This window comes from Montipora foliosa, chromosome 13 (genome assembly GCF_036669935.1).
Source record: "Montipora foliosa isolate CH-2021 chromosome 13, ASM3666993v2, whole genome shotgun sequence".
In the NCBI taxonomy this organism is placed as follows: Eukaryota; Metazoa; Cnidaria; class Anthozoa; order Scleractinia; family Acroporidae; genus Montipora; species Montipora foliosa.
Genome location: NC_090881.1, coordinates 24,121,203 through 24,144,903, shown reverse-complemented (window position 1 = coordinate 24,144,903; position 23,701 = coordinate 24,121,203). Strand labels below are relative to the sequence as shown.

Below are 23,701 nucleotides of genomic sequence, written 5' to 3'. Positions count from 1 at the left end.
TTCTTCGAATGCACTCCACAGGAACACCAGCTTGTCTCAAGCGCACTTCAAGCTGAGCTATCTGCTCCTCTTTCTGAAATAACAAATGGAAAGACGTCATATCATCTGCAAGCCATTCAAAGCTCAAAGCAGGGATGGCGTAGCGGTGAGAGCTCTCGCCCCTCACCAATGTGGCCCGGATTCGAATCCTAGATTCGGCGACATATGGACATATGGGTTGAGTTTGTTGGTTCTCTATTCTGCACCGAGAGGGTTTTCTCCGGTTATTCCGGTTTTCCCCTCTCCTCAAAAACCCACATTTGACATGATTTGCGTTTATTGTTAATTTTAGTTTAGAGTGTCCCCAATTAGCGCTCCAGCGCCAGAACGACTAGACACTTAAATAAAGCTTCTTTTCTCTACTTTCGTGTGGTGCTATTTATTATTCTAAGATAGTGAGTAATCTGGATTCTGGATGAAATCCTCAAGGGCTGCCATTCCTGTGAAAGCAACTGAGTATCGGGTTCAAACCCCGTTGAAGTCCTGAAAATTTCAGGCTTTTCTACGCAATCACTAAAATTGCGTCCATAACTGCGAGGATCATAGCTTTACTTCTTTTATATTGCCCACAACAATGTGAAAGATGTTTTAAACTTTTGGCGTTAAAAATATATTTACGATCAAAGGTTCCTTCTTGACAACGCAAGAAATGTCAGTCAAGGAGTTTGTTGCCTTATAAGAGAAATAAGTAATTAATTACCTCAGCTATCAGGCTTTTAAGGCTGGAGTTCTCCGCTGCCAAAGCGATGAATTTTGCACCCTTCATACCCTTGTCGTGAGATGTAGACGATTCAGCTTGGCTACCGGCAGTACTTGTAGCCCCACTGGTATAAAGGACACTTGGGTCACGCTTCACTGCGATAAACTTCTCAGTCGTTGATTTAAAAGAAAAGAAATAGTAAAAGGATATCATTATTCTGACCAATCACAACACAATCATATTTATTTAGCGAGTGAATTTATATTTGCATTAAACGAGGAGAAAATTAAATGGAAGATTGGACCATCGTCAGAGACCTTGGGATATACGACGGCAAGTTCATGGAGAATGCTACCACAAAAAATAGACCACTTTCGATATATTAAAGCCCCATTTACACGAGCAATTTTTCCTTGACAAGTTTTCCCTGACAAGGAAAAATTGCTCGTGTAGATGAGGAATAGTGGACAAATTTTCCTTGTCAAGGAAAATCTGGCGAGCTAGCTTTTCATTGACAAAAAAAAATTGTCAAGTCTAAATTTGCTCGTGTAGATGGACAACAAGGAAAATGTGACAAGGAAAACTTGTCATATTTTTCATTTACACTACCAAGGAAAACTTGTCAAGGAAAACTTGTCACGGAAAACTTGTTAGTGTGTACAGTCGGCAAGTTTTCCTTGACAAGTGGACTTGTCAAGGAAAAATTGCTCGTGTAAATGGGGCTTTTTTAACATTCAGTCTAAAAACAAAAGAAATCATCTCGAGGCTCTGGGGAAGAAACCTAAGGATTTGTATGAGTTTATTCCCCAGAGCCTCGAGATGATGCCTTTTGTTTTGGATTGAGTTTTAATATATCGAAATTGGTATATTGCACGGCGACCATGTTGAGTCCCGAGGGATTGAAAACTTTTGTTATGCCCCACCGAAACTCGTTCCCAAAAATTTCAAATCGAGGCTCGGGGTACGAAATCTATTGTCTATAGCCAATATGGCCGCCGCGCGAATAAGGCCTATTGGGCAACACATTGGCTTTTCGATTACCTTTTCAACTTCTGTAGATTTCTTTCCCGGTTTATTGCAAATAGGCAACGGGAAATGATATTAGCGTATAAAGACAAATTTTGATTCTCTTTTCTAGCAGATTGTTTCTGCCAATAGGCAACTTTCACGATAGCGTCATTTGACTACAACTACCAGAATTCAGTTTGTTTTTCTTTTCTTATTTAAATTTTGTATTCCCAGCGGGGTAAAAATGACAATAGCTCTATTTAGCGTGAGATTCTCAGTGGGACTTGTAGTCAAATGCTGTCAAATGTCCTATTTGGTAAGAGGGTAGTTCAGCTAACTTGCAGAAGTTGAAAAACGGGAATAAGCCGGAAAAATCGTGAACAAGTTGGAAAAAGTCACAATTTTCATGCCGTTTTCGTTGACTTCTCAGTCATGGATTTGAAGTCCCTATTCTTGACACTGGAGCTCCTCGGTTATTCGCAAAAGAGATCTCTGGGGCTGATATTCTTTTCAATAAAGAGTGGTAGATTGAGAAATAGAGACTTAAATAGTCTGGCTAATACGACAGCAGAAATAGGAAAATGAACTTAGTAAAGCTTGAGGCGATTGAAAATTTTACAGTTGTGGCTGATCCACCTCGCCTGTGAATGGAAGTGAGGCTCCCGTTTGTATCATTTTGATACAAACCTCTTTGCTTTTGACTACATAATATTGCATCAACATGATTTACCTAATAGAAACAGATGTATCCTTATAAATACACCAGCACTGAGAAAAATTAGCATATTATGTTCTCTTTTGAGTGGCCGGTGTTCACCTTTGGCACAAAAACCAAGCACAGCGTCCCAGTAATACAGAACAGAATAACCGCAGCGGTAATGGCGAAGGTAACATTTTGCGCCCGCTCAATCAGTAATGTAGCAGGGACACCAACAACGCTCAATATAACAACGTTGTACACAGATAATCCAACGTAACGTGAGTCGTTTAGGGCGGGAATCTTCACGTGACGTGTTTCCCACGCAAGAAAGACGCCGAAAAGAAGAAGGAGAACCTTGGTGGCAAATAAAACACCAAACCAGACGATTTTGTGTCGGCAGTCACAGTATTCCCATTGACGCATGGTGTCGAATTCAGTGCCACGCTGAAAATAAATTTAAAGATAATCTTAGATGTCAGCAAGAGAAAATGAGGGGACAGAGAGGGAGGCTCAAGGCGTTGGCCGGGATATGTTATGTCAACGAAAGTTATTTTTAGACGAGCGGAAGTCTTTGTTCTAGCGGGAGTCTGTCTTCTGAGACGTCCGCATGCAATCTTGCCTCGCTCTCAGGTTCTTGGTGAAAAGAGAAAATGATGGCGCGCGTGGAAGGCTGATGAATATATATTTTCTTTCAAACATCGGACCGAGGTTGGCCTGCATGCGGACGTCTCGGAAGACTTCCGCTCGTCTAAAAATAACTTTCGTGGACATGACATATCCCAAGGGCTGGACCGGGAGCCTCCTTCTCTGTCCCCTCATTTTCTCTTGATGTCAGTCAACCGGTTAAATAGTAGGACTTCAAAGAGTATTTCCTTGACAGATAAACACGGAGTCAGTCGACTGCTGCATAAAAAGCAACCATCATTGCGTTGATCTCCTGTTCACTCAGAAATGGGAACTTCATCATTCGGTGATTCATGCACGTTAATCCTGCGGCCGGTTCCTGAAAGCTATAATAACTCTATTCCAAGGAAAAATGTGCCTGAAAGCAGCGATGACCTAAAATACCTTCATGCTATGACCATGTGGTGCACCGTCCAGATCAGAGGTGCCACTACTGGTTCTTCTATGTTAATTCCGTCGTTCGTCCTGTCCTGCGCAAATATCTTTTGAGGTAAGACTTTCGCAAATGCGCATGCTTAAGTCGTTATCTACAATGACACATAACACTGTAGGGAAAATCTTTGTTCAATCCTTTACCTCAACGGTTCCATTCTGTATCGTCCTTGTTTGAGAGTCGAGCCCGGTCCACAAACTTAATGTGAAGATATCAACCAAGAGCAGCACACCAACGAACAGAAAAAGTCGGCCATCCTCGATAACCTACAATGATCACAACGGAAAGTAATTCGTAGAAGTTAACCGTTGATATTGGGGTGACTTTTTTCTAGGAAAAGAAACTGCGAAAGATTTCCTGCGTTCCTGCCGCAACGAGAATATTACAAAAAGGAATTTTTAAATGGATGTCATCATCTTGTTTTCTGCAGACGATTATGTCTTTTTGCAGCCTTTAACAATGGCCATCGCACTTATTAAAGAAAGAATAGCTACTCCTTTGAAAATTAAATCAATGTCAAAAAACAAACCAATTTTAAACCAATTTTAAGCTTGTGGGGTTTTATTCAATGGTATTTGTATAGCAAATCGTATGTTCGAGAGTGCATTTTGTGATTTAAAGACTCGAGTGGTGATGTAAAAATTCCGACTCAAAATTGCTCGTGCTAAAAAAAATACTCCTTTGCTGTGTTTCCATAGCAACTTCCGTATTGCAACTCTCGTATACTCTATAACCTATTTATACATTCGTCATTGACCGATCAGAGACGCGACAGTTTGTTTAGTATATAACAAATGAGTAAAAATAGCTGGAAAACCAATAGAGAACAAGAAAAAAGATCGAGTTTTTATTGTATAGTTTGCATCCTCAATTGATGACCCGAGCAAAAGCGTTTTCGATCTCTTTAACTCTGGAAAGTTGTTTTGTCATGTGTTCCATTTGTTACATAAGTGACCGTTTTTTCAACGGCTCTAACCTTTTTTCGCAGTTTTGCGTTGGTGAAAATGACATATACTCTCCATATCTTTGCAAACATAGCTCCAAAGGACGTTGTGAAACCAACTGAAGCAAGCCATATTCTTGCCTGAAAAAGTAAGAGTTCTTATTCGCGTCTTGTCATAATCCCTTCTGAGTCTACCACTCCTTATCCAAGCAATGCACAACTAATAATTTCTTTGTTAGATTTTCTAGCTTTTGAAGGCAAGAACCAAACAAAAGTGCTCCTCTAATAGACCTTCTTAGCTTGGACGTTTTGTTTTCCCATTCCAGACCACGTGATGTTCTTCTATATTCCTTTTTTCATATGTTATGCGTACATATGCACGTGCATAAGACGACTTTCCCAGGAGTAACATCACTTGGTCTGAAATGGGAAAACAAAATGGTCTATTGGGGATCGGAGAAACTGTTGATTATCGAGCCAAATGAAACTCAAGCTACCCATTGCGCCGAGTCTAAGAGGCGTATTTGATCCCACAAATGACCAACTCTTAACATCAGTGGCTTCATAGCTCAGTTGGTTAGGGCGTCGCACTGGCATCGCGAGGTCACCGGGTCAAACCCCGTTGAAGTCCTGAATTTTTCAGACTTCTCCTCCGCAATTGCTAAAACTAAGTTCATAACTGCGAGAATCATAGCTTCACTTTTCGATGAATATTCATAGCCATTACTAGTGGCGTCAACTTTTTCAGCAATGTTATAATTAACAGTGCTTTTCTAAATGCTTCCCTCTAGCTAAAGTCATAGGTAGTTCCTGAGAGGTGGTTGTATTTGTCCACCGACAAGGTGGCGATGACGTAACTTGTAAACAGCCATTTTGTGGCCCGAATGTTCGGAGCGTAATTGGCTCTTCCTGTAAGTTAGATCCCATTTTCTAAACCTATACCAGGCTTCGATCAGGCGATTCGGTCTATGAGATTAAGGATTGGTTGCTGCACTCTCTGTGCAAGGCACTTTTGAAAAACTCATCGACCGGAGACTAAGTATTGAAAAATACACGATTTTTTGCTTGTGTACTTGAGACCGGAACGAGCTAGAAATTGATCATTCTGGAAAGTTGACAAGGAGCAAGTTCCAAGTCCGGACAGTTTTCTGAATTCCCATTATTCCAGACTTGATTGCTTGGAAACTGGTCGTCAGAAGACAGAAGAATTTTGCATAACCATGCTTATCATTAGTTAAGTGTTGTTTTGTACCTGGCAAGTAATAGAGTACTGAGATGACGACAGCAGATTCCCATCCAAACCAAACAGGAAAACAGATAAATACATTGTTATGCTGCCAGCGATGATAGTATCATTGAGCCTTGGGCTGGACATTTGAATGTATCTGTTGAGGAAAATAAACGATAAACTCCCTTATGGCTTACGCGAAGAAACCAGAAAGCTCACTAGTCTGTTGGTCGGTCACCGAGTCATATCCTGTCAAGTAGACTTTCTAATCAGTCAATCAGGGAGTCAGTTAGTCACTGAGTCAGGAAAATTTGGCTTCGTCAAACGTGTTGATAAAGGTCGAACTTGAATTACCACTGTGAACGATTTGGAAAGCTGACGTTTCGGACGTTTGCGAAGGGCTAACGCTCGAAACGTCAGTTAATCACTGAGTTAGTCGATTTAACAGTCAGTGAATCACTGAATCAGTCAGTGTATCGGCGGGCCGGTCAGTCAGGGGTGAAAGAGTCATTCAGCTAGTCAGTCAGTCAGTCAGTACGTCATATGATTGGCGAGTCAGTGAGTCATTTCAGTCAGTCAGCGTCCGAGTTAGTGAGTCATGGTGTCAGTCAGTGATTCAGTGAGTCAGTGAGTGAGTCATTGAGTCAGTGAGTCACTCAATCTCGACCCCAGAGCTCTTCTCTTGACTGAAGGAGAGAAAAGCTTTGGGGAACCCTCAAACAAGGTGTCATCTCATTGGTCTTCGGGAAGAACAATCAAAAGCGTCTCTAATTGGTGTATTCTTGTTAACACGAGGAGAGGCGCCGTAAGGTTCAAATGGCCAATTTTTGGCTATAAGACCCCTGCGGCGCATGTTCTCCTACACAGAGTTTCCCAGAGCCTTGGGTCGATCTGAGGCACCGGTGACGAGAATGTGAGTCGGTGAGTCAGTCAGTGAGTCAGTCAGTGAGTCAGCCAGCCAGTCGAAGCATCTATACCTGTGTCCGTTACTTAGTCAGCTACTCTGTCAGTAAGGTCAGGAATGCTCCTAACTTAGTTCGCGCCAATTAGTGTCAGTACCTTAACCACTAAGGTTTTGATTCTGCTCAACGAATGATTAGTTCTAACCATGGTTCAAGCAACTCGGTTCCGTTCCTTCAACAAAGGCTATAAACATACCGGTAATGACGGAGTTTTATATTAAAGGCCAGAAAACAAACAGCTAGGATGATACAAAGTATAGTGATTGAACACATGACTCCATACAGGACTGGCGATATGGTCATCAACTGCAGAATCAGCTTGGCCTGATCTGAAGGAGGTTTTTTTCCTGAAATCAGAATGTCAGAGTACGTCTCATATCATGATACTGTATCTCAGGTAATCGCTCTTATACTGACCTATACTGACATGGACCGTGTTGATGAGTTTCATACTTTAGACAAAGGCACGACCTCTCTCCCACATATATCAGTACTCTTTTTTGGGGGAGGGGGGGGGGAGGGGGTGTTTGACTGTTGTATGACTTCCTGCCGAATGTTTCAGATATAGCCATGACAAGTGGGGACTTTTAAAGAGAACTGAGTGTAGCAGTTATTCCATCACAGAATCAACTGGCTTTACCTCGCCATTCAAAATGAGATCCTTTCACTTCGATTAGACTGTCATTTTGTGAGAGATAAAACAAAATTGTTTTTTCCTCGCCATCTGGAGATATAAAACATGAACGAAAGGGTTAAAGACATTAAAAGAGGCTCTGGATTGGATTTAATGTTTGGTGTTATCGTTCACAAGGTTAATTGTGAAGAGGAATTACTTCCGGCCTAAGCCTAAAGTCTTGAAATTTATTGGCAACTTCCATATTATTGCTGATGATAGAATTAAAAAATGGTTTCTGAAAAAATTTTGGAACGTTTGAGGATCGAACGGACCCTTAAGCCATCCTGGCCATTCCCTACACTAGGCTAAGGTAAATCAATGTGGATTTTTCTTTTCGTGTTTTTGTTTTCCTCAGAAAACCATAAAAATTCTTTGATTTGGGCCATTTAAGTTTCAATAAGAATAAAACACAAACAGCGGTTACAATATGTGGAGAAAATTAAATTAAAAATCTGTTATATACATTTTCATGTTTAACGTCACACACAAAAAACCAAAACAGCGAATTTCAGTGATTTAATTAGTTAACGTAAGTACAGGCGATCTCGTCCCCAGAGTCCGCTTTTCTTTGGGTCAGCACCCGGACTCTGGCCACTTCTAATTCTAAGGCAGGAAATCCGCAAATCACGGATTTCCGGCTCTTTTACGCACGCTCAGAAATTTGAAACAACAGTGGTTGTCAACGGTTACAAAAAAATGGACCTTCATTACGACTGCGCATAAATTGCCATCAGTGGCCAGTGTCCGACTTCAAAGAAAAGTGGGCTCTGGGACTTGGAAAGAGCCTGGGCCAAAGTATGTTTTTGGCGGTAACTTTGCGCGGCTGGCAGAACCCTGACGTCATTGAAATTTAAAAGGTGAGGAAAATAGTTACAAATTTCGCTTTTTGTGAGCTTAAAATCTTTTGTTTACGGAAATATAAACCATTGTTTTGCTGTTTGTGTCGCGTTAGATCACAGAGAATGGGCCAGGTACTATGTATGATACACTCGGATGCCAGGCATGAGGCAAGTTTCGTGTTGTGAGTAAATTGTAGCTTTTAATGTAAGCTTAAGTATTTTCTTTGTTTTAATACCCGTAATGAATATTATCAGTTGCTACTATTTTACTCGTGTTAAAGTGTTAGTTCGCCATATGTTAATGTTTTTTAAGGTGTTTTTTACGACCGCACATATCAAGACAAAATTCCTCGCGACTTATAAACTTGGAAAGTGTAAATTGTTCACCCAGGAACTTATATTTAAACGGTAAGATAAGCAGTAATATTGAGTAAGCTAAAATATACCGTGAAGGTTTTTGTGGCAATTATTTTTTTGTAGTCAATATTAATTTGAGCAAAATGATTAGAAATTTGTTGCTATTATTATGTGAATTATTGTGGTTAATATTATGTTAATAATTATTAAAATTAGTAATCATTGTTTGATGGAGCGACAGTTATTCAAATACCATGTAAGAACTTTATCCAGTAAATAAATGCATCTTATTCAATGGTTTAACATATAATACCGCGGATATTTTGCGAGTTGCGTAGTATTTTTCCGAGCCCCACAGGGGCGAGGAAAAATATGAGCGTGTATTATATGTTGAACCATCGAATAGGAGATTTATTATTCCGCTACAAAAAGGCCCACAGGGGCGAGGAAAAGGCCCACAGGGGCGAGGAAAAATATGAGCGTGTATTATATGTTGAACCATCGAATAGGAGATTTATTATTCCGCTACAAAAAGGTGTTATTTTTTTATTCAATTTTATCTGGTAAGAGTGTTTCTAAAAAATGCATCATCTGTCCTTCAGGGCCCGGTTGTTCAAAAGCCGGTTAACGCTAATCCCGGATTAAAAATTAACCAAGGAGTTTATTTCTATATTCCCAAATGCTGTTCAACGCTGATATTCGGCAAAACTTTACGTCAGAAGAAGTCAATCCTGAACAACAGAAAAAAGCAAAAGAAACTTTCACCAAAAAGTTGAAAACATGAAACAAAAGTTTACACTAATCCTGGATTTAGTTAATCCGCTTTTGAACAACCGGGCCCAGGGCGCTTGCAAACGATGTAAACAGCACAGAAAGACAGCCAAATGTCCTTTATTTGATTGTATAAACGAAATGACGAGAGACAAGAGATGACAAGCTAAATTCTCAGGCTTTGTATCACGTTGAAAACAATTTCTTTCATTGAAAAACTGCCGTTCCGTCCGTATTTGCTCTGTTCTAAACCAGTCAAACCGGAACACTACAGTGTATTACCGTCTCATATTCTCTATTTTCGAATTCCCCATAATACACTTTGTTTGCCCCCCAAATTTTGCATAAACCATTGTTTTCAAATGCTCTTGGGAATATGCAGTGTCCCCAAGAGTATTTGAAAACAATAGTTTATGCAAAATTTGGGGCGCAAACAAAGTGCATTATGGGGAATTCGAAAATAGATAATTTTGCGCGTGCTCTTGACCAAATATGGTAAAATGGCGTAATAGTGGAATAATAAGTCACCTTATTATGCGACTTGTGCCGTGAGGAGGCAAGATGAACCAAATCCTGCGCTGTGATTGGCTATGCGAGCGGAAAAGATGGAGCTATCTTTCCCGCTCTGGATTTCTCACTTGGTTCCACAAGATCAAAGATCATTTTTTGGAGCTTTATCCCATATAATAAATCCTTTATTGACCAAGCTTGTTCTATCAAGATAGCTGGATATTGGCCTCCTTCTTTTTTTGTGTTTTTATGAAACATGCCAATATCTTGACAATATCTTGACATCAGGCTTGGTCAATAACCCATATATCCAGAGTGAAATATACCTCACATTAAATGGTGGTCAAGGGTTTAGTGCACTCCTTAATATAATTTAGTTAGATGTGTTTCGAGACTGAATATCCACACTGAAATCTTTGCACAAATTAAACTGTCAGATGGCAACATATCTTCCAGATAAAATTATCCGGTCTTTGAACAAATGGGGCCAGAGTGACAAACATGAGATATCCAACAACAGTTGTATTAGAATCATGTTTTCATAAGCATGTTTCTTGGCAGTATTTGTCTTTGAGGTTTTTGCATTTTTGTTGATGAAAATTATATGCAGGGTTTTTAAAATCCTTTTGAATCTGATGTACACGTAAAAGATGGCATAAAATGTTCGTAGGTCTGCTTACATTCAAGCCTTATGTTCACTAAACTATCGCCTTCTTTTAACATTTACGAACGAAAATGAGATGTCCAAGTTTAACACAATTTGCGTTATTTCATAGTATGTAATAAAAATTATGTGATGCTTGAAGAAACTTTTTGAGCCAGCAATTTTCTTACACTTACGACCACCACTTGCACTCTTTTATTTTGCTTTGCACATCATTCAGATTATTTGCTCTTCTTGTTTTGGTTGATGTTTCCCAGTTTTCGTTCAGTAAATAACTCACTCAATTGAAAAGACTCCTTGCATTAAAGCTACCTTGTAACTGTTCAATCTTTATGAAACCTATTCGATCCCCATTATGCGTAAATTCCACTGGTCCCTAAAAAGAAAACAAATGGAAAGGCTCGTTTTTCTTAATCTATGCAATCAAAACCCTCTGCATAGAGAGAATAGCAAACAAACTTTTTCAATGCAAATGGCAGTGCCAAAAAACCTTACATATAGACAGTCATACAATGTATTTAAAGCTTCAGGAGCAATGTACACAAGGAAACCAAACTTCATAGGGGAATCCAGTTGATCGGGACTTGGGCTGACACATTGGTGTCGATTCCTGGATTTGGCATCATAAGTGGGTTGAACCTGTTGGTTCTCTACATTGCTTTGAGAGGTTTTTCTCGGGTGCTGCGGTTTTTCTCCTCAAAAGCCAACATTTGTTTGATGGACAGCGTCCCCAGGGCTAGAAGAGTTGACACTTATATAAAGTTCATCATCATCATTATTATTATTTTTATTATCTTTATTGTTGTGTGACTATCACTCACGACCACTTTAGGTGTTGGTTTAGGACAGTTATTTCAGTTGTACCCCTCTGTAGCCAGTAGGTTAGGATAACAAGTGCAGTATAAGGAGGCAGCGTGGTCGAGTGGTTAGGACGTTGGGTTTGCATGCGGCTGCTCCGGGTTCAGATCCCGTTCTAACCTCTGGTTAGGATTTGTTTCCGGTTGTCCCGGATTCAACTCTACCACGCTTTGTAAATAGCCAACTGGTTGCCTCCTGCCAGTTGGGGTTCTTAATAACGTTTCTGTTAACTTTGAATTGTTTCTTTCACATTGTTAAAAGTGGGGTGCCTGTAAACTAGCTTGATAGCTAAGTGCACTTCCACTATAAACAAAGCATTTACATTTATATTTTTTTATTTTTTTTAGTATGTGTTCATGCCTAATGCCTCATTCAATTACTGCTGGTAGTCCAGAACTTTCCTCAAAATTTTGGTTCTTCCCATGCAGTAAACAACTTTTTAGGTGCAAAGTTCATCTTTGATAGATAATATCATTATTGTAATCATTATCCAGTGTGCACTCCGCCTCTCTTTCTGCTTTCCGGCTTTACCCAAATCATGTACAGTTAGTACAGAATATTATATTTTGTTTATCATGCTCTAGTAAGATAGAAAAAAGAACTGTACCGTAACACCCTTGAAGTTTGTTTGTCCAATCGCCGTTTTGAAGTGTTCCAACATTTGGTTATCAAGGTACTTGAAGTTGTTGATAGACAGAGATGTGTTGAGGACCTTAAAATGTTCTAGAGTTCTGTTCAAAGCGATTGCAATTGCCAAAACGGCATCGTATGCGAACCCAGCGTCGGTGGATTGCAAAGACCTCCCATTGTTGCATTGTTGCATTGTTGCATTGTTCCATTGTCCCATTGTTCCATTGTTGCAAAGACCTCCCATCAGCTGGTATCGAGATTTGAGCTCCTGGGGAGTCTGAAAGGAAAATATTCTTTTTGATTAGCTCTTCAACTCGTTGTGTTTCTTTGGAAGCATTCCCCTGTAGCGAAATATGTCAAGTTTTTAACAGTCCAGTAGCGTTGAAGATTGAACTGGTTTCATGGCCACTATGTACAGCCGGCTTCCTACAGAAGCGATCGCACATTACATGTAAGTCCGTTAACTGGCGCAAAGGATTACGAGTGTGCATGCGAACGCAAAGAGAACTAGTTAAAAGGCATCAGGCTGGACACACCCTTGATTTGGAGAACGACGAGACAGTTACAGGGAACAGGGATGATGATGCTGATGACGATAAGGGATGGACAGGACGGTGATGCTGATGACGGCGATATACGCGACCACGTTGATAGTGATCTAAAATGATGATGATGATGAATGTAATGACGACCATGAAAGTGATGATTAATCGGAATAGTTCCAAAGACAATGATGATTTTAATTAACCGCGTGTCAGCCATTATAATGATTCAGAAAATCTTCAGTGTTACCTGTCCTGTCACAGTAATGTCGTTTCCCGGACTTATCTTCACATTGTCACAAGCTATGTATCCCGTAACAGCTTCATTCATCTCACTCTCGGTGCAACCCAGAGAGTCCTTTGTTAATTCTGACTTCCACCAGTTAGTTTGATACCATCCTGGTATGATCCAAACATAACGACTTCCATACAAGCCGAAGTGGTATGCCTGAAGAGAGCGAGAGAAAGCAGGAAAAATGATTGATAAACATGCGCTAAATATTGCGAGACGCTTATTGGGTGTGGGACATTTTACGTAGATGGTTTTTGATGACTCGCGCATCTGTTATCTTTTTGTTGGTCTTTGTAATGATTTCAGTGTTTGATCACTTTTACGTCATACATGAATCTGAGTAGCTGAATGGCCATTCCGATCACACAGCTCTGTAAGACCATTTTTATTGGATCGATTTCAGTTGCAGCTCTATTGTGTTCAGGGCTACGATCCATTGTTTTAACTTGAGCTTTACTTAGTCGTGTCCATTGTTTTCTAAACCAATCCAGAGAGCCGTTGTAATAGTTGATTCCTGACTTCAATATAAGCACTTACATGGAATTGTTTTTGGGTCTTTGCAGTAGACAAATATTTCATCGTTTACGTTTGTGCAAGAAGAGGAAGAAGAAGAAGAAGACTGAATATTTACCTGACAAAACACTTTTCTTGCGCTCCTCTCATCAAAGTTTCCCATTATTATCCGCACATCTTTTTCCTGTACGCATGTGTTAGCGTTTATGACAAAACAATGGTGTCATTATTTTGTTTTTCAATTTTATCAAAACTTTATCATCTGTTAGGTTTTTTTGTGCGACCATGCTAGAATGCCCTTTCAGTTCTACTACAAATCGTGTATCCTATCATTGTGGTGAGATTGAAATGTGAGGGTCTTGTGTCTCACAGGCTGTTCTTTTGAGGAGTTGTAATCTTTTTAAAGGTGCCTATTATCTTTCCTAAGCCTAGTTTAATTGCCTTCATCAAAGGGAGCCCCTTTGGCAATGTGTTTGAGCATGGAGAGCCGTAACCGGAACTGAGGTTATAGGCTAGTAGTCCTTTATCAGTCGAAGCACTTGTATCTTTTTCGAGTTTCCTTAAATCGTTATTGATAAACACCTCTCACCACTGTCTTTAATAGCAATGGCGTGATGGCGTTGTTTATCAGTGTTAGAGTCAGATCTCCGATGCACCTTATCTAGTATTCTTATTCCTGTCTTTGTGTATCTCCTTCTGTCTTTAGGAGTACGTAATGTGCTCGTTTGAAATTCCGTAGCAACTGACCTTTAAGCTCTGCACTTGTGCGGTGGGATCATCTGCAAACGTTTCAGATGTGAGAATCTTAATGTTTTCCCTTTCCAGTTCTTCTCGTAAATGAGCAGTTGTCTGGGTAAGGAAAAAATATTTTGAGACAACCAACCTTTCTAGGAACTACGGCATGCGCGTAACCTGATGCTATATTTCTTGAGGTCAGATCAAGTTATTTGAGAATAAAGTACAAGTTATTTTGTAACCAAGTGACTTAATCTATACCATCATTAAATTTTAAGAGTAGCTTTCCACACTTATCTTTTTTTTTCTCAGCCCTGGTTAAGATGCTTTTAGTTCCAGATCACACGTAGCTCTAAATCATCTTTTGTATTGGATCAGTATAGGACGCAGTTCTATCGTATGTAGGGTTAGTCCCAAGATTTCTAATACTGGTGAGTCCTGATCGACCTGTAGTAGGGCTCTAGGTATTCAATCACTCATCGTCTGACCCTCATCGTCCAGTTCAGACAGATAGGTGCCCGAACGAGCAGGTGCTCATTTTGCAAAGAAGCATTCCGCCGGGCTGTTACCTTTGACTAAAAAGTTATTTCATGTCCAAAACGAATATGAAATTTATGATAACCTTTGCAAGTTACATCTGAAGTATTTACGAGTGTAAGATTTAGAATTGTTTCTAGTTTCTCTCGCCATTGCAAAAACCGCTTCGTCAACTCGTATTCACCTCTCCCATTTTAGGTATGAAAAGGCCAGGCTGCAATTTGTAGTAAACGCATCGTCGTGTTTTATTACAAAGAAAAAAAAAAAAACGTCACGCGTTAATTTACCGTTACAAGACATGTAACCATCGGTGAAAATAATTTTCTAGCTCTAAGACTTGTATCACTAGACTTCAGTATCAACCACTTCTTAACCAGGAGTAAGGTCTTAATGGGAAAATCTCACAGTGATCTCCCATCCCATGTCGACCGAAGGATAGCGCAAGATCGAGGGTTGAGATTTTCCCGTAAAGACCACGGAACGTTCAAGGTTAATAAGTAGCCACTTATGTGGTTTCAAGCGGAAGGGATCACTTCACATCCCGTGATGCGAGCGCTTATCATTTCGTTCACCTATTTAAACGCCACAAGTCAGGTGAACCAAAGCGTAAATGATTACGATTCGGTAAGGTAAATTTCGTCCACTTCTCAGCAATCAGCTACGAACACAACAGTAGTCGGGTATTTTGCAGTTACCCATCACCAGCCAAACAAACTTCACAATTGGCGTTTGAATTACCTTTTGTTTTGAGTTTAATTTGCAGAATTCGTATTCGTCTCGTGGGTATATGGGGAAGGAGATATGTATTTCACGGTAACCTGAGTACAAGCTCATTTTAGCGTCGCGCAATGGGCATATTTTGGTTAAAATATTTGTCGCACCCTGACTGTAAATTGATCAGCCTTCTCCTGCTACTGAGTTAGGCTGTTTAGGGAGTCGCCAAGTATCTAAAAGTAAAAGAAACACAATGACAAATTGAGATTCAGCATACTTCTGAGTGAGTTATATCAGTCTTTCCAATGAGTCCAACTTGTCTCCAGTTAAATCTCTTTAGAAGGGCAATTAGACCTTTATTACATGCCGCATCTGATGGTATTGTTCTAAAGAACAGTGGATATTTTTCCTTCTTTAGTAATGTCGTCGACGTTGAACCGTAAGATACCTGTGGAAAAATGCAAACTTTTCATAACCAAGACCATAGGGACTCAAATATTTAAACAGGGAAGCAAATTTTTCGTTTTTAACCACTCTCTTTTCAATCACATCATAGTTAATCCTCGAAATCTCCAAAAGCGAGAACAATGTTGTCGCAATCGATGTTGAATTGACCGTGACAGTGCACAATCTTTTGTTTTCCGCGGCTTCGCGCGGCTTCGCAAATTAATTGCGCATAATTTAATCGAAAGATTTGATTGGTAATCTTCGCGAAAAAAAAAGCGTGCTTTGTGCACCGTCAAGGCCAAAAATACAGACAAAAACATGAAACAAAAAGACTTGTCGCGTTTCATAACCATCTCCACGCATTAACTATGATCACATTATGAGAAAATTCACAAGACGAATTAACTTCAAGATTCATGTCAGACGTGTCATGACCAGTTATCAATGCCACGGTTTGCGTCGACTTCATCAAAATGCTCCCTTATTAAGGGTAGACGTCGTCCGATTAAAAATAAACTGTATTTCCGAAAGAAGTGAAAGTTCTTAAAGGAAATTCAGAATAATTGCTGCTTAGAATTTTTTTAAATTATGCAGGCCTTGATAAACTGTCACGAGGAGACAATTTAACTCCACTGTTATAAACTGATTATGAGTTCCCATCTTGTTTTCTTTTGTGTATTTTGGGGAATTCGTTATGTAATTAGATAAGTTTATGGTTTCTTCCGCTTTTCCTTTTTATCAAGCACCATTTGTAGAACTCACAATGGACTTGAGGAAATCTCTCAGTCGCACGGAACTCAAATAACTCAGAGAATCAGTCGCACGGGCAATAAGCCCAAGGATAGGATATTTTTAGTATCATGTGGAAAATGCAAGAGCACTTCTTGGTTGACAAATTACAATAATTCCTTCAGAGAAGAAAGAAACCATTATATGTTTCGGCGGCGGATAACCAACATAGAGATTAGTTTAAATTAGTATGATTTCTTTTTTTGTCCAGCCATCTCGTAATCGTTGAAAATCGATTGTAGTTTATTTCGCGGATTCTTTTCTTGATTCACTATATTTCTTAATATAATGGAATATTAACAAACTATTTACTCTTAAATTCAGTGAATGTTGACCAAAAAAAAAAAAAAACCCGAAACCTCCCACTGATAAAGCTGCATTATAGGGTCAAGAGGTAAAAGCCAAAGACAGCGAGCCAGGATGATTGATCCAGTTACGTATCATCGTCTCATGATTAGCCGTGGCATTCAGTAACAAGATTAAATTAGATTAGTCTCCACAGTGCAAGAGAATTTTGGCAAAAAACCATAAAATACTCTTGAGAATCTTTGAATTTGACACTGCGTTCCAACGCTTTTGATATTGCTTTTTCTTAGGTAAACAGCTTAATCGAAAGGAACTCGATTCTATGGGTGGCCTCATCATTACCACAATTTTTTAAACGTGCACCTCAAAAACAAACAGGAACATTTAGATTGATAGACTCGGGATAAGGGCTTTATATGTGGCATAGATCGGTTTTTTTGAAAAACTACAGTTAAAGATAAGTTAAATAATTCAAAGCTGAAGAAAAACTGTCTTAACTGAAAAAAAAGGGAGAGAACACCAAAAAACCCACAAGTCAAGCAAAGATTCAAAGAGCCAATTCAAATTTGTCGCAAAACTGAAACAAAACATTACCACTGGGAAGAGGTAAACCGTAGCTTTGCTCTCAAAAAGAAATGGTAACTTTGTCGTAAAACGTTTGCACGTATAACTGAATCAGTCTGCAGAGTACATGCATGATATATTGCTTCAGTAGTTCATTGCTACGATTACTGGTAAAGCTACGATTAGACAAATGATTGCTGCAGAGTCATTTAAAGGCTCGTCGTTGCTGTTCCTGTGAACACTCTTACGCGACTCGAAAGTCTTGACGTGTTTCTCTGCCACAGCAACTCGCAGAGACTGCTTCTGACATTGTTACTTCGTAGAACGTAGATTATCGGGTCGAAAATGGGCGTAAGCAATACTGCCGTATCTGTGAGAGGATACAGTAGGTGATAAAGGTAATTCTGGCTGACGGCTTGCGTTTGGTGCACAACAACAAGAGCAAGTGTTGGCACAAAACAAAGCACCACCACCCCCGCTAAGTATGCTACGGTTCTGGAGGATTTGGTTTCTTGAATATCCTCTGCGTTCCGCGGAGTTGATAACTCATGGCCTATGGACAAGCGCACACGCTTTGTCAACACGTACACCTTACAGTAAACGATGAAGGTCAGCAAAATGCAAGGAATTAACATGGAAGCTGCTATGGCGCTATACATGCCTGTACTTGCAATGGGTGAGAGCCGAGCTTGTGTGATGAACGCGATCCATAAAATCCATGATATAGAAATTGTGACAGCAATTCGACGCTTGGTGACGTGATTGCAATATCTGTATGGATGGAATATTGCAAGATATCTCTCCAGTGTTATTAGTGTAATAGTTAGTACCGAAAGGCCAGTGAAGAGATATGTTGTAAAGGTGTAAAACACCAAAGCAGTGCAAGAGAAGTCTTTTTGAGGTTTCGTCAACTTGGTCCCTTGGTACACGATAAATGTTGGCATAGGAATAAAGGCTTTTAAAATGTCCGATCCGGTGAGGAACAGAATAGACGTATTGTACACGTTGCGAAGCTCAGATTTGCGCAGAATGCCCATGAAAACCAGTACATTTGCGGCGACGGCACCGGGACACACTAATCCGGTGAAGACACATGTAAACAAGGTCACTGTGAACGTCTTGCTGTCGGGGCTGTACGGAACGGCATTGACCCTTAGTGGAAAGTCTTCGCACGCCTTTGCGGAAGCAGCCATTGAGAATAAACTTTGACTGGCGTTTGACATCATTGACTGAAGATTCGAAATATTTGCTCTTGACTTGCAGATGCTATCGTGAAATCTTGAGACTACCCCTTGGCACTTGTTTGAGTAAATGACTTGAGAAATAAAATAATTTGGAAAGTCGAGATTTCAATTCACGCATGCTTTCGAAACTGAGCTGTTTATCCTATTGATATAGGTTGAGGTTCAAGTCCCAATAACTTGTCAGCGATTATATATCGCAAAATTCATCATCACGGCCGATTTTTACCTTGCTTTTGATCTGATTGGTTAAAAATTCATTTCCTCCTTGAACACGTGAGTATGATTAAAACTGATGACAGATCGGAAAATTGTCAAGTTAAAAATGGAATTTAGTATCTGGAGTTTGTAGCTGAATTGTCCACTCAGACTATTAGGTCTCATATTAATTAACTTCTTAATCTGCTTTGAGGCGTTGCTTTTGCATCATATGCACATAGATTTCTAAGGCCCAGCAAGTGGTCCCCTCGCCCATTATGTTTGTCTCATCTATCTGTCGTTCAAATGGTCTAATCTGAAAGTAGTGCTTTCACACCAGTAATCCAATTCAATAATTTTTTGGATCTGGAAATACCAATTTTGTTTTGTGAACAATATTTGCATCCCTTTTTCAAATTTATAAATTCACTCTCAGTCAGTTTTTCTTGTCAGTCTTCTTCTCAATTCCTTAGCTGCATAATTAAAGCATTGTTTAAATGCAAATAAAAGTAGATAACCTGGCAAATGTTTGATCAAACATTTTTCCAAAAACGTGTTTTGTTACGTATTGGTTGATAGCAATCACTTTATATAAGTCACAAACTTAGTTGTATAGCTGTGCACAAAAGCTCATCAAATTGGGGAGACTGTACTCATTTACTAAGCTAAAGGTGGTTGATCCTGGAAGGGAAAACCAGAGTACCCAGAGAAAGACCTCTCGGAACAGACGAGAGATCACAACAAACTCAACCCACGAAGATAAAGCAGAGCCTGGGAAAAGAAGCCTGGACCCAATGGCGGAAAGCGAGGGATCGTCAATATGCCAACCTATCTAGTAAAATCTGTTATGCATCGTTTCATTAGAAACATCCATGCCACATTGCAGTTTTCTGGTTAGATCCACGTGGATCCTGCGCCTTCGCTTTGACTAGAAGGGTCCATCTTTGAAAGGAATTTCTTTCTATAGTTTCAATTTTTTTTTCATTCTGTTTTGTGTGAATTCGACTAGCCAAACTCTTTCTTAACGTCAGGCCGTTTTCTGATGACAGAGAGGAAGCTGTTTGTAGGAAGTGATAAATTATCCAAGTTGTCTGAGTTTATGCCGGATAGACAAAAGCATTAATTAAGCTCTGAAAGTCTGGTCGCACGGTTTAATGAAACTTGTCTTGTGCAACCACCACATCTCTGTCTGTTTGGACTAAAATCTTAAGTTTTCTTGGTTAACTTTAAACAAACTTTTAATCCTTTAAAAAACAGAACGTTTTCCACACCAGGTTCCGGCTAGAGAAGGAGTTTGAGATATTAAGGAAGCGATTTCCTGCGGCGGTCCAGATTTTAAGTATCGTCAAATTTCAACCGGATGAAAAGTAATTTGTATGTAGACCCGGGTCTTGATTATGTAGGATTCCTGATTCGTTCGTATCTTCTCAACAAGCTGTCGATCATATATCTCATAGGGATACTTGACGGCCCGAGTATTTGTTCTCCACCTTCTCCAATTTCACTGAACTTAGGCGTAAACTTTTGGGTTTTCGGAGCCCGAATTTTGTTGGCGCGCAAAATGCGGAGCAATAGCGAAATAAGGAAAGACATGGGGAAGCTTCATTTTCGCCACTTCCAAAATTCGGAAATCAGGTTTGCACTCGTTGTCTACAGTGCCGCTTGCTGAACGATTCCTACAAAATCTTCGTGTATTCCAGAATTTCCTTTCTGCAACTTTCTTTTGCAACCCACAAAGTTGACAGAATTGTAACGCTGCTCGAAGGCCTTCTCGCCGGCGGAGTTTCAAAAACCAGCGTCATGGTGTTTCACAACGGAAATCTGTTGAAGTTTGGGCATAGCCCTGGGAAAGTGAAAGCGGTGTCAGATTATTTATTTGAGCAGTAGTCAACATAGGCTCCTGGTTGCGATTGTCGTTGTCGGGAACATGTCCAACCAATAGAGATTTCTTTAATTAGGCTGATTGAGCGACAAACGTTTCTTCTAATATTGTGCAGATTAAGCTTCGTAAATAGATGGGAAGTCTATCAAAGAAATTATTACGAAAAGAAAAGGAAGGAAAAATAGGAAGAAATTGAATTTCAGCGAAGAGCGTCTCATTGAAGAACCAATTATATTATACGATTAACGCGGCAATGTGAATACTTGGCGCGTACTCGCGATTCTCACAAATAAGCCTAAAGCTGCAAAGAAACCTGGCACTGATTTCACCTGGTAACTACACTATATAAAGCCTACAAAAGGGTACATGGGATTTTCATCCAGGAACAGTGAGTCAACTCAGCGGCTCTAAAGCCCACTACAACTGGCAGAAAAACAGACGAGTGTAGAATAATGCTGAGATGGCAAAAGCCTACTTTAATTGCAAAGCACTGGTTTTGTACTAGCAGATTCTTTCTTGGCTTTTAACTATTTACCATAACGAGATTCCAAATCTTGGCTTCCTCTGCTATCCTCTCGGATACAGCTGAACAGCCCGCACCAAGCAATGCTATCTTCGTTGGTTCTTTGTGGATCAGTTCAAATAGAGCTCGCGATGCGTGATCAGTTCTACACTAAGATGAAACGAAAAAGTATAGTTAGTTGTCGATTCTATGCACGCTTCTTATACAAAATTTTTTTTTCCGGACGCTTTTCTTCAAATGTCGCAGCAGACTCACTGCCTCAATCAGATTACAATTCTTTTCGTTTTACTTGCAGTAACAACAGTGTTTGGTAATATTTGCCTAAGACTCAGAAACGTTTGCTGAGAAGGTTTTCTTCTCGTTACTGAAATACTAATGTGCGATAATAATATCTCTTAATCTTCTTTCCGACCATGGATATTCATTATTCACAACTTAAGATCCATTTAACGGGCTTGAAATATCTCCTTTTACAATAGTTGTGAGACTGCCATGCGCCACTTTTGGATATTTTAGTTCTTGCAGTACGCGGATCGGGCTTTCCGTCCTCCGAATCTAGTGTGATGACCTAGTTCCCACGAGACTTCTCATCTCAATACACTCACGAACTAATAATCGGAATGTCATGGGTGCCACTCCTCGTCACAGGTTCTACTCCTCTTAGAAGCCAGACGGAGTTTTTCCAAATATGCTCGAGGAGATATTTCAAGCCCGTTAAATGGATCTTAAGTTGTGAATAATGAATATCCATGGTCGGAAAGAAGATTAAGAGATATTATCATCGCACATTAGTGTTTCAGTAACGAGAGTCACCTTTGTTCTTTCATCAGGATCATTAGTTCCCCACTGGTTTTACAATGATCTCTTCAGCTGGCATCACAACATTCAGGAGAACAAAATTTCGTGGAGCTTTACGTGCTTAAATGGACTCCACCCCTCAAGGAACGGCTCTACTCATTACACTCGTATATTAAAGCGGGTTGATTTTAAGGTGATTGGCTTTTTTGCGCTAGTTATCTATCAGTCTCCGCTGTGTTACCAGTTGGGGTGTTACGTCACACAGGCAAAAAGTGCACATCACTCTTGTCAAACCAACACTTTCGAGGCAAGATGTGTGAATTCAACTAGCCGGGACCAGTTTCATAGGCAGGGTGTAGCCGGTATTCAACAAACCCGCGTTCAAAATTAGTGTCATCTTTGTCAGTTGTTCGTTGTCATAAACGAGAAGGGGATAGGGGGGGAGGAGAAAAGCCTTTATCTACTTCAAACAGCTCACTTCTTGGTATTGATCGTCTTAACCCGCGGTCTAAGTAAGGCTTTGTTTAAATCGGTAATCGGCCGCTTCTGGTCTGGTTTCTTTGGTTTCTTCCGCATAAATGTCTCAGGAAAAGTGTGCGCTTTCGGATCTGTCATGTCAAACAACCAGCGATAGACTCTACATATTCTCAGTAGGATAGTGGAGGCACTCAGTTTTCAAGCAAACCTTTCTTTAGGAGTTGAAATACTCAGCAACAAAAAAGAATACGCCTCACATCGGTTTCTACGGCTGTCGCTCGAAAACGCTTGTTCACATACTCCCTATAATTAATCGAGTGCGTGGCGTTGTTGACAATTACCGCTGTCACTTGCCCGGGCACTTGTTTCGTCAACGCTCTCGTCTAGGTTTGTCCACACAGGTAACGTACACACAGCCTGGCATTTTTCGGAGGCAGAATTAAATAACTGTGTGTTGTCAAGTGCATCGTGTTTATAGTGTGTGTCACGTCGTATTTCATTGTCTTGGTTACTTTTTTGTACTCATCCAGCCATTATTTGAAAATGTGGTAAATTGTATCTGAAGATTAGGAATAATGCAGGTGAAAGCTATTGTTTATAGCACTTCATTGCAGTTATGTACAAGCTTTTTAGGAAACTGTATTGGTGGCTACGATCTTACCGAAGCTTGAGTCGCCCCTGCTTTGACCATTCGTCTTACCTGTGTGTCATTGACATAAAGTTGCAGTCGATATCCCGGCAAGATATCTTTACTTTCAATATCTTTAATGGCCATGTTAACCATTGGCAGTATCAAATCTGCTTTCATGGTTTCCTCTCTTGCGTTGGTTACATTGAATGGAAAAAACGCCCCGATGTGTAATGTTTGGAGCGCAGAAGCTTCTTTGAAGTGGACTGTAGTCACTGCTACGAGATGAAGGAATGTGAAGAATACGCTCTGCCTCGCCATTCTTTCGCTAAATCGTCACCGTATTTCGTGCATTTAGTCCAGTCACAGATCGGTGGTAGTTCGTAGAATTCGTGGTACTGATAGTAAAAATGTGATGTCACAGTTCCGCATTTCGAGCATTTGAAGCGGGAAGCCGATCTATACCTTGCTTTTCTTCAACTGTTTACAGTAATTAGTACATTGTAAAACTGT

General features: G+C 40.1%; 2 protein-coding genes across 4 annotated transcripts in view; both read right to left on the bottom strand.

Moving 5' to 3' along the window:
- The window catches only part of LOC137982160 (gamma-aminobutyric acid type B receptor subunit 2-like), a 26,412-nt gene extending 2,711 nt beyond the window's left edge, over positions 1–23,701 (bottom strand). Inside the window, exons 1-16 of one of the 3 annotated variants that reach the window (XM_068829222.1) lie at positions 23,261–23,701; positions 21,298–21,435; positions 15,613–15,783; positions 14,097–14,198; positions 13,468–13,533; positions 12,795–12,992; positions 11,980–12,279; positions 10,827–10,890; positions 7,338–7,421; positions 6,894–7,044; positions 5,760–5,892; positions 4,541–4,648; positions 3,708–3,830; positions 2,565–2,891; positions 740–904; positions 1–73 (exon numbers count right to left, since the gene is read on the bottom strand). The exon at positions 1–73 is cut by the window's left edge and continues 79 nt beyond it. In XM_068829222.1, the coding sequence (XP_068685323.1) occupies positions 1–73; positions 740–904; positions 2,565–2,891; positions 3,708–3,830; positions 4,541–4,648; positions 5,760–5,892; positions 6,894–7,044; positions 7,338–7,421; positions 10,827–10,890; positions 11,980–12,279; positions 12,795–12,992; positions 13,468–13,533; positions 14,097–14,198; positions 15,613–15,783; positions 21,298–21,435; positions 23,261–23,509 (2,452 nt within the window). In that variant the 5' untranslated portion in view covers positions 23,510–23,701. The remainder of the gene's footprint in view (positions 74–739; positions 905–2,564; positions 2,892–3,707; positions 3,831–4,540; positions 4,649–5,759; positions 5,893–6,893; positions 7,045–7,337; positions 7,422–10,826; positions 10,891–11,979; positions 12,280–12,794; positions 12,993–13,467; positions 13,534–14,096; positions 14,199–15,612; positions 15,784–21,297; positions 21,436–23,260) is intronic. The other 2 variants (XM_068829223.1, XM_068829224.1) reach the window with 2 other exon arrangements.
- Positions 15,851–19,006, bottom strand: LOC137982165 (adrenocorticotropic hormone receptor-like). The gene has a single exon (XM_068829228.1). The coding sequence runs from the start codon at positions 18,665–18,667 to the stop codon at positions 17,651–17,653; it is 1,017 nt and encodes a 338-aa protein (XP_068685329.1). The 5' UTR covers positions 18,668–19,006; the 3' UTR covers positions 15,851–17,650.

Coding starts and splice junctions, on each gene's coding strand:
- LOC137982165 (XM_068829228.1), bottom strand. CDS start 18,667: ATGATGTCAAACGCCAGTCAAAGTTTATTCTCAATGGCTGCTTCCGCA.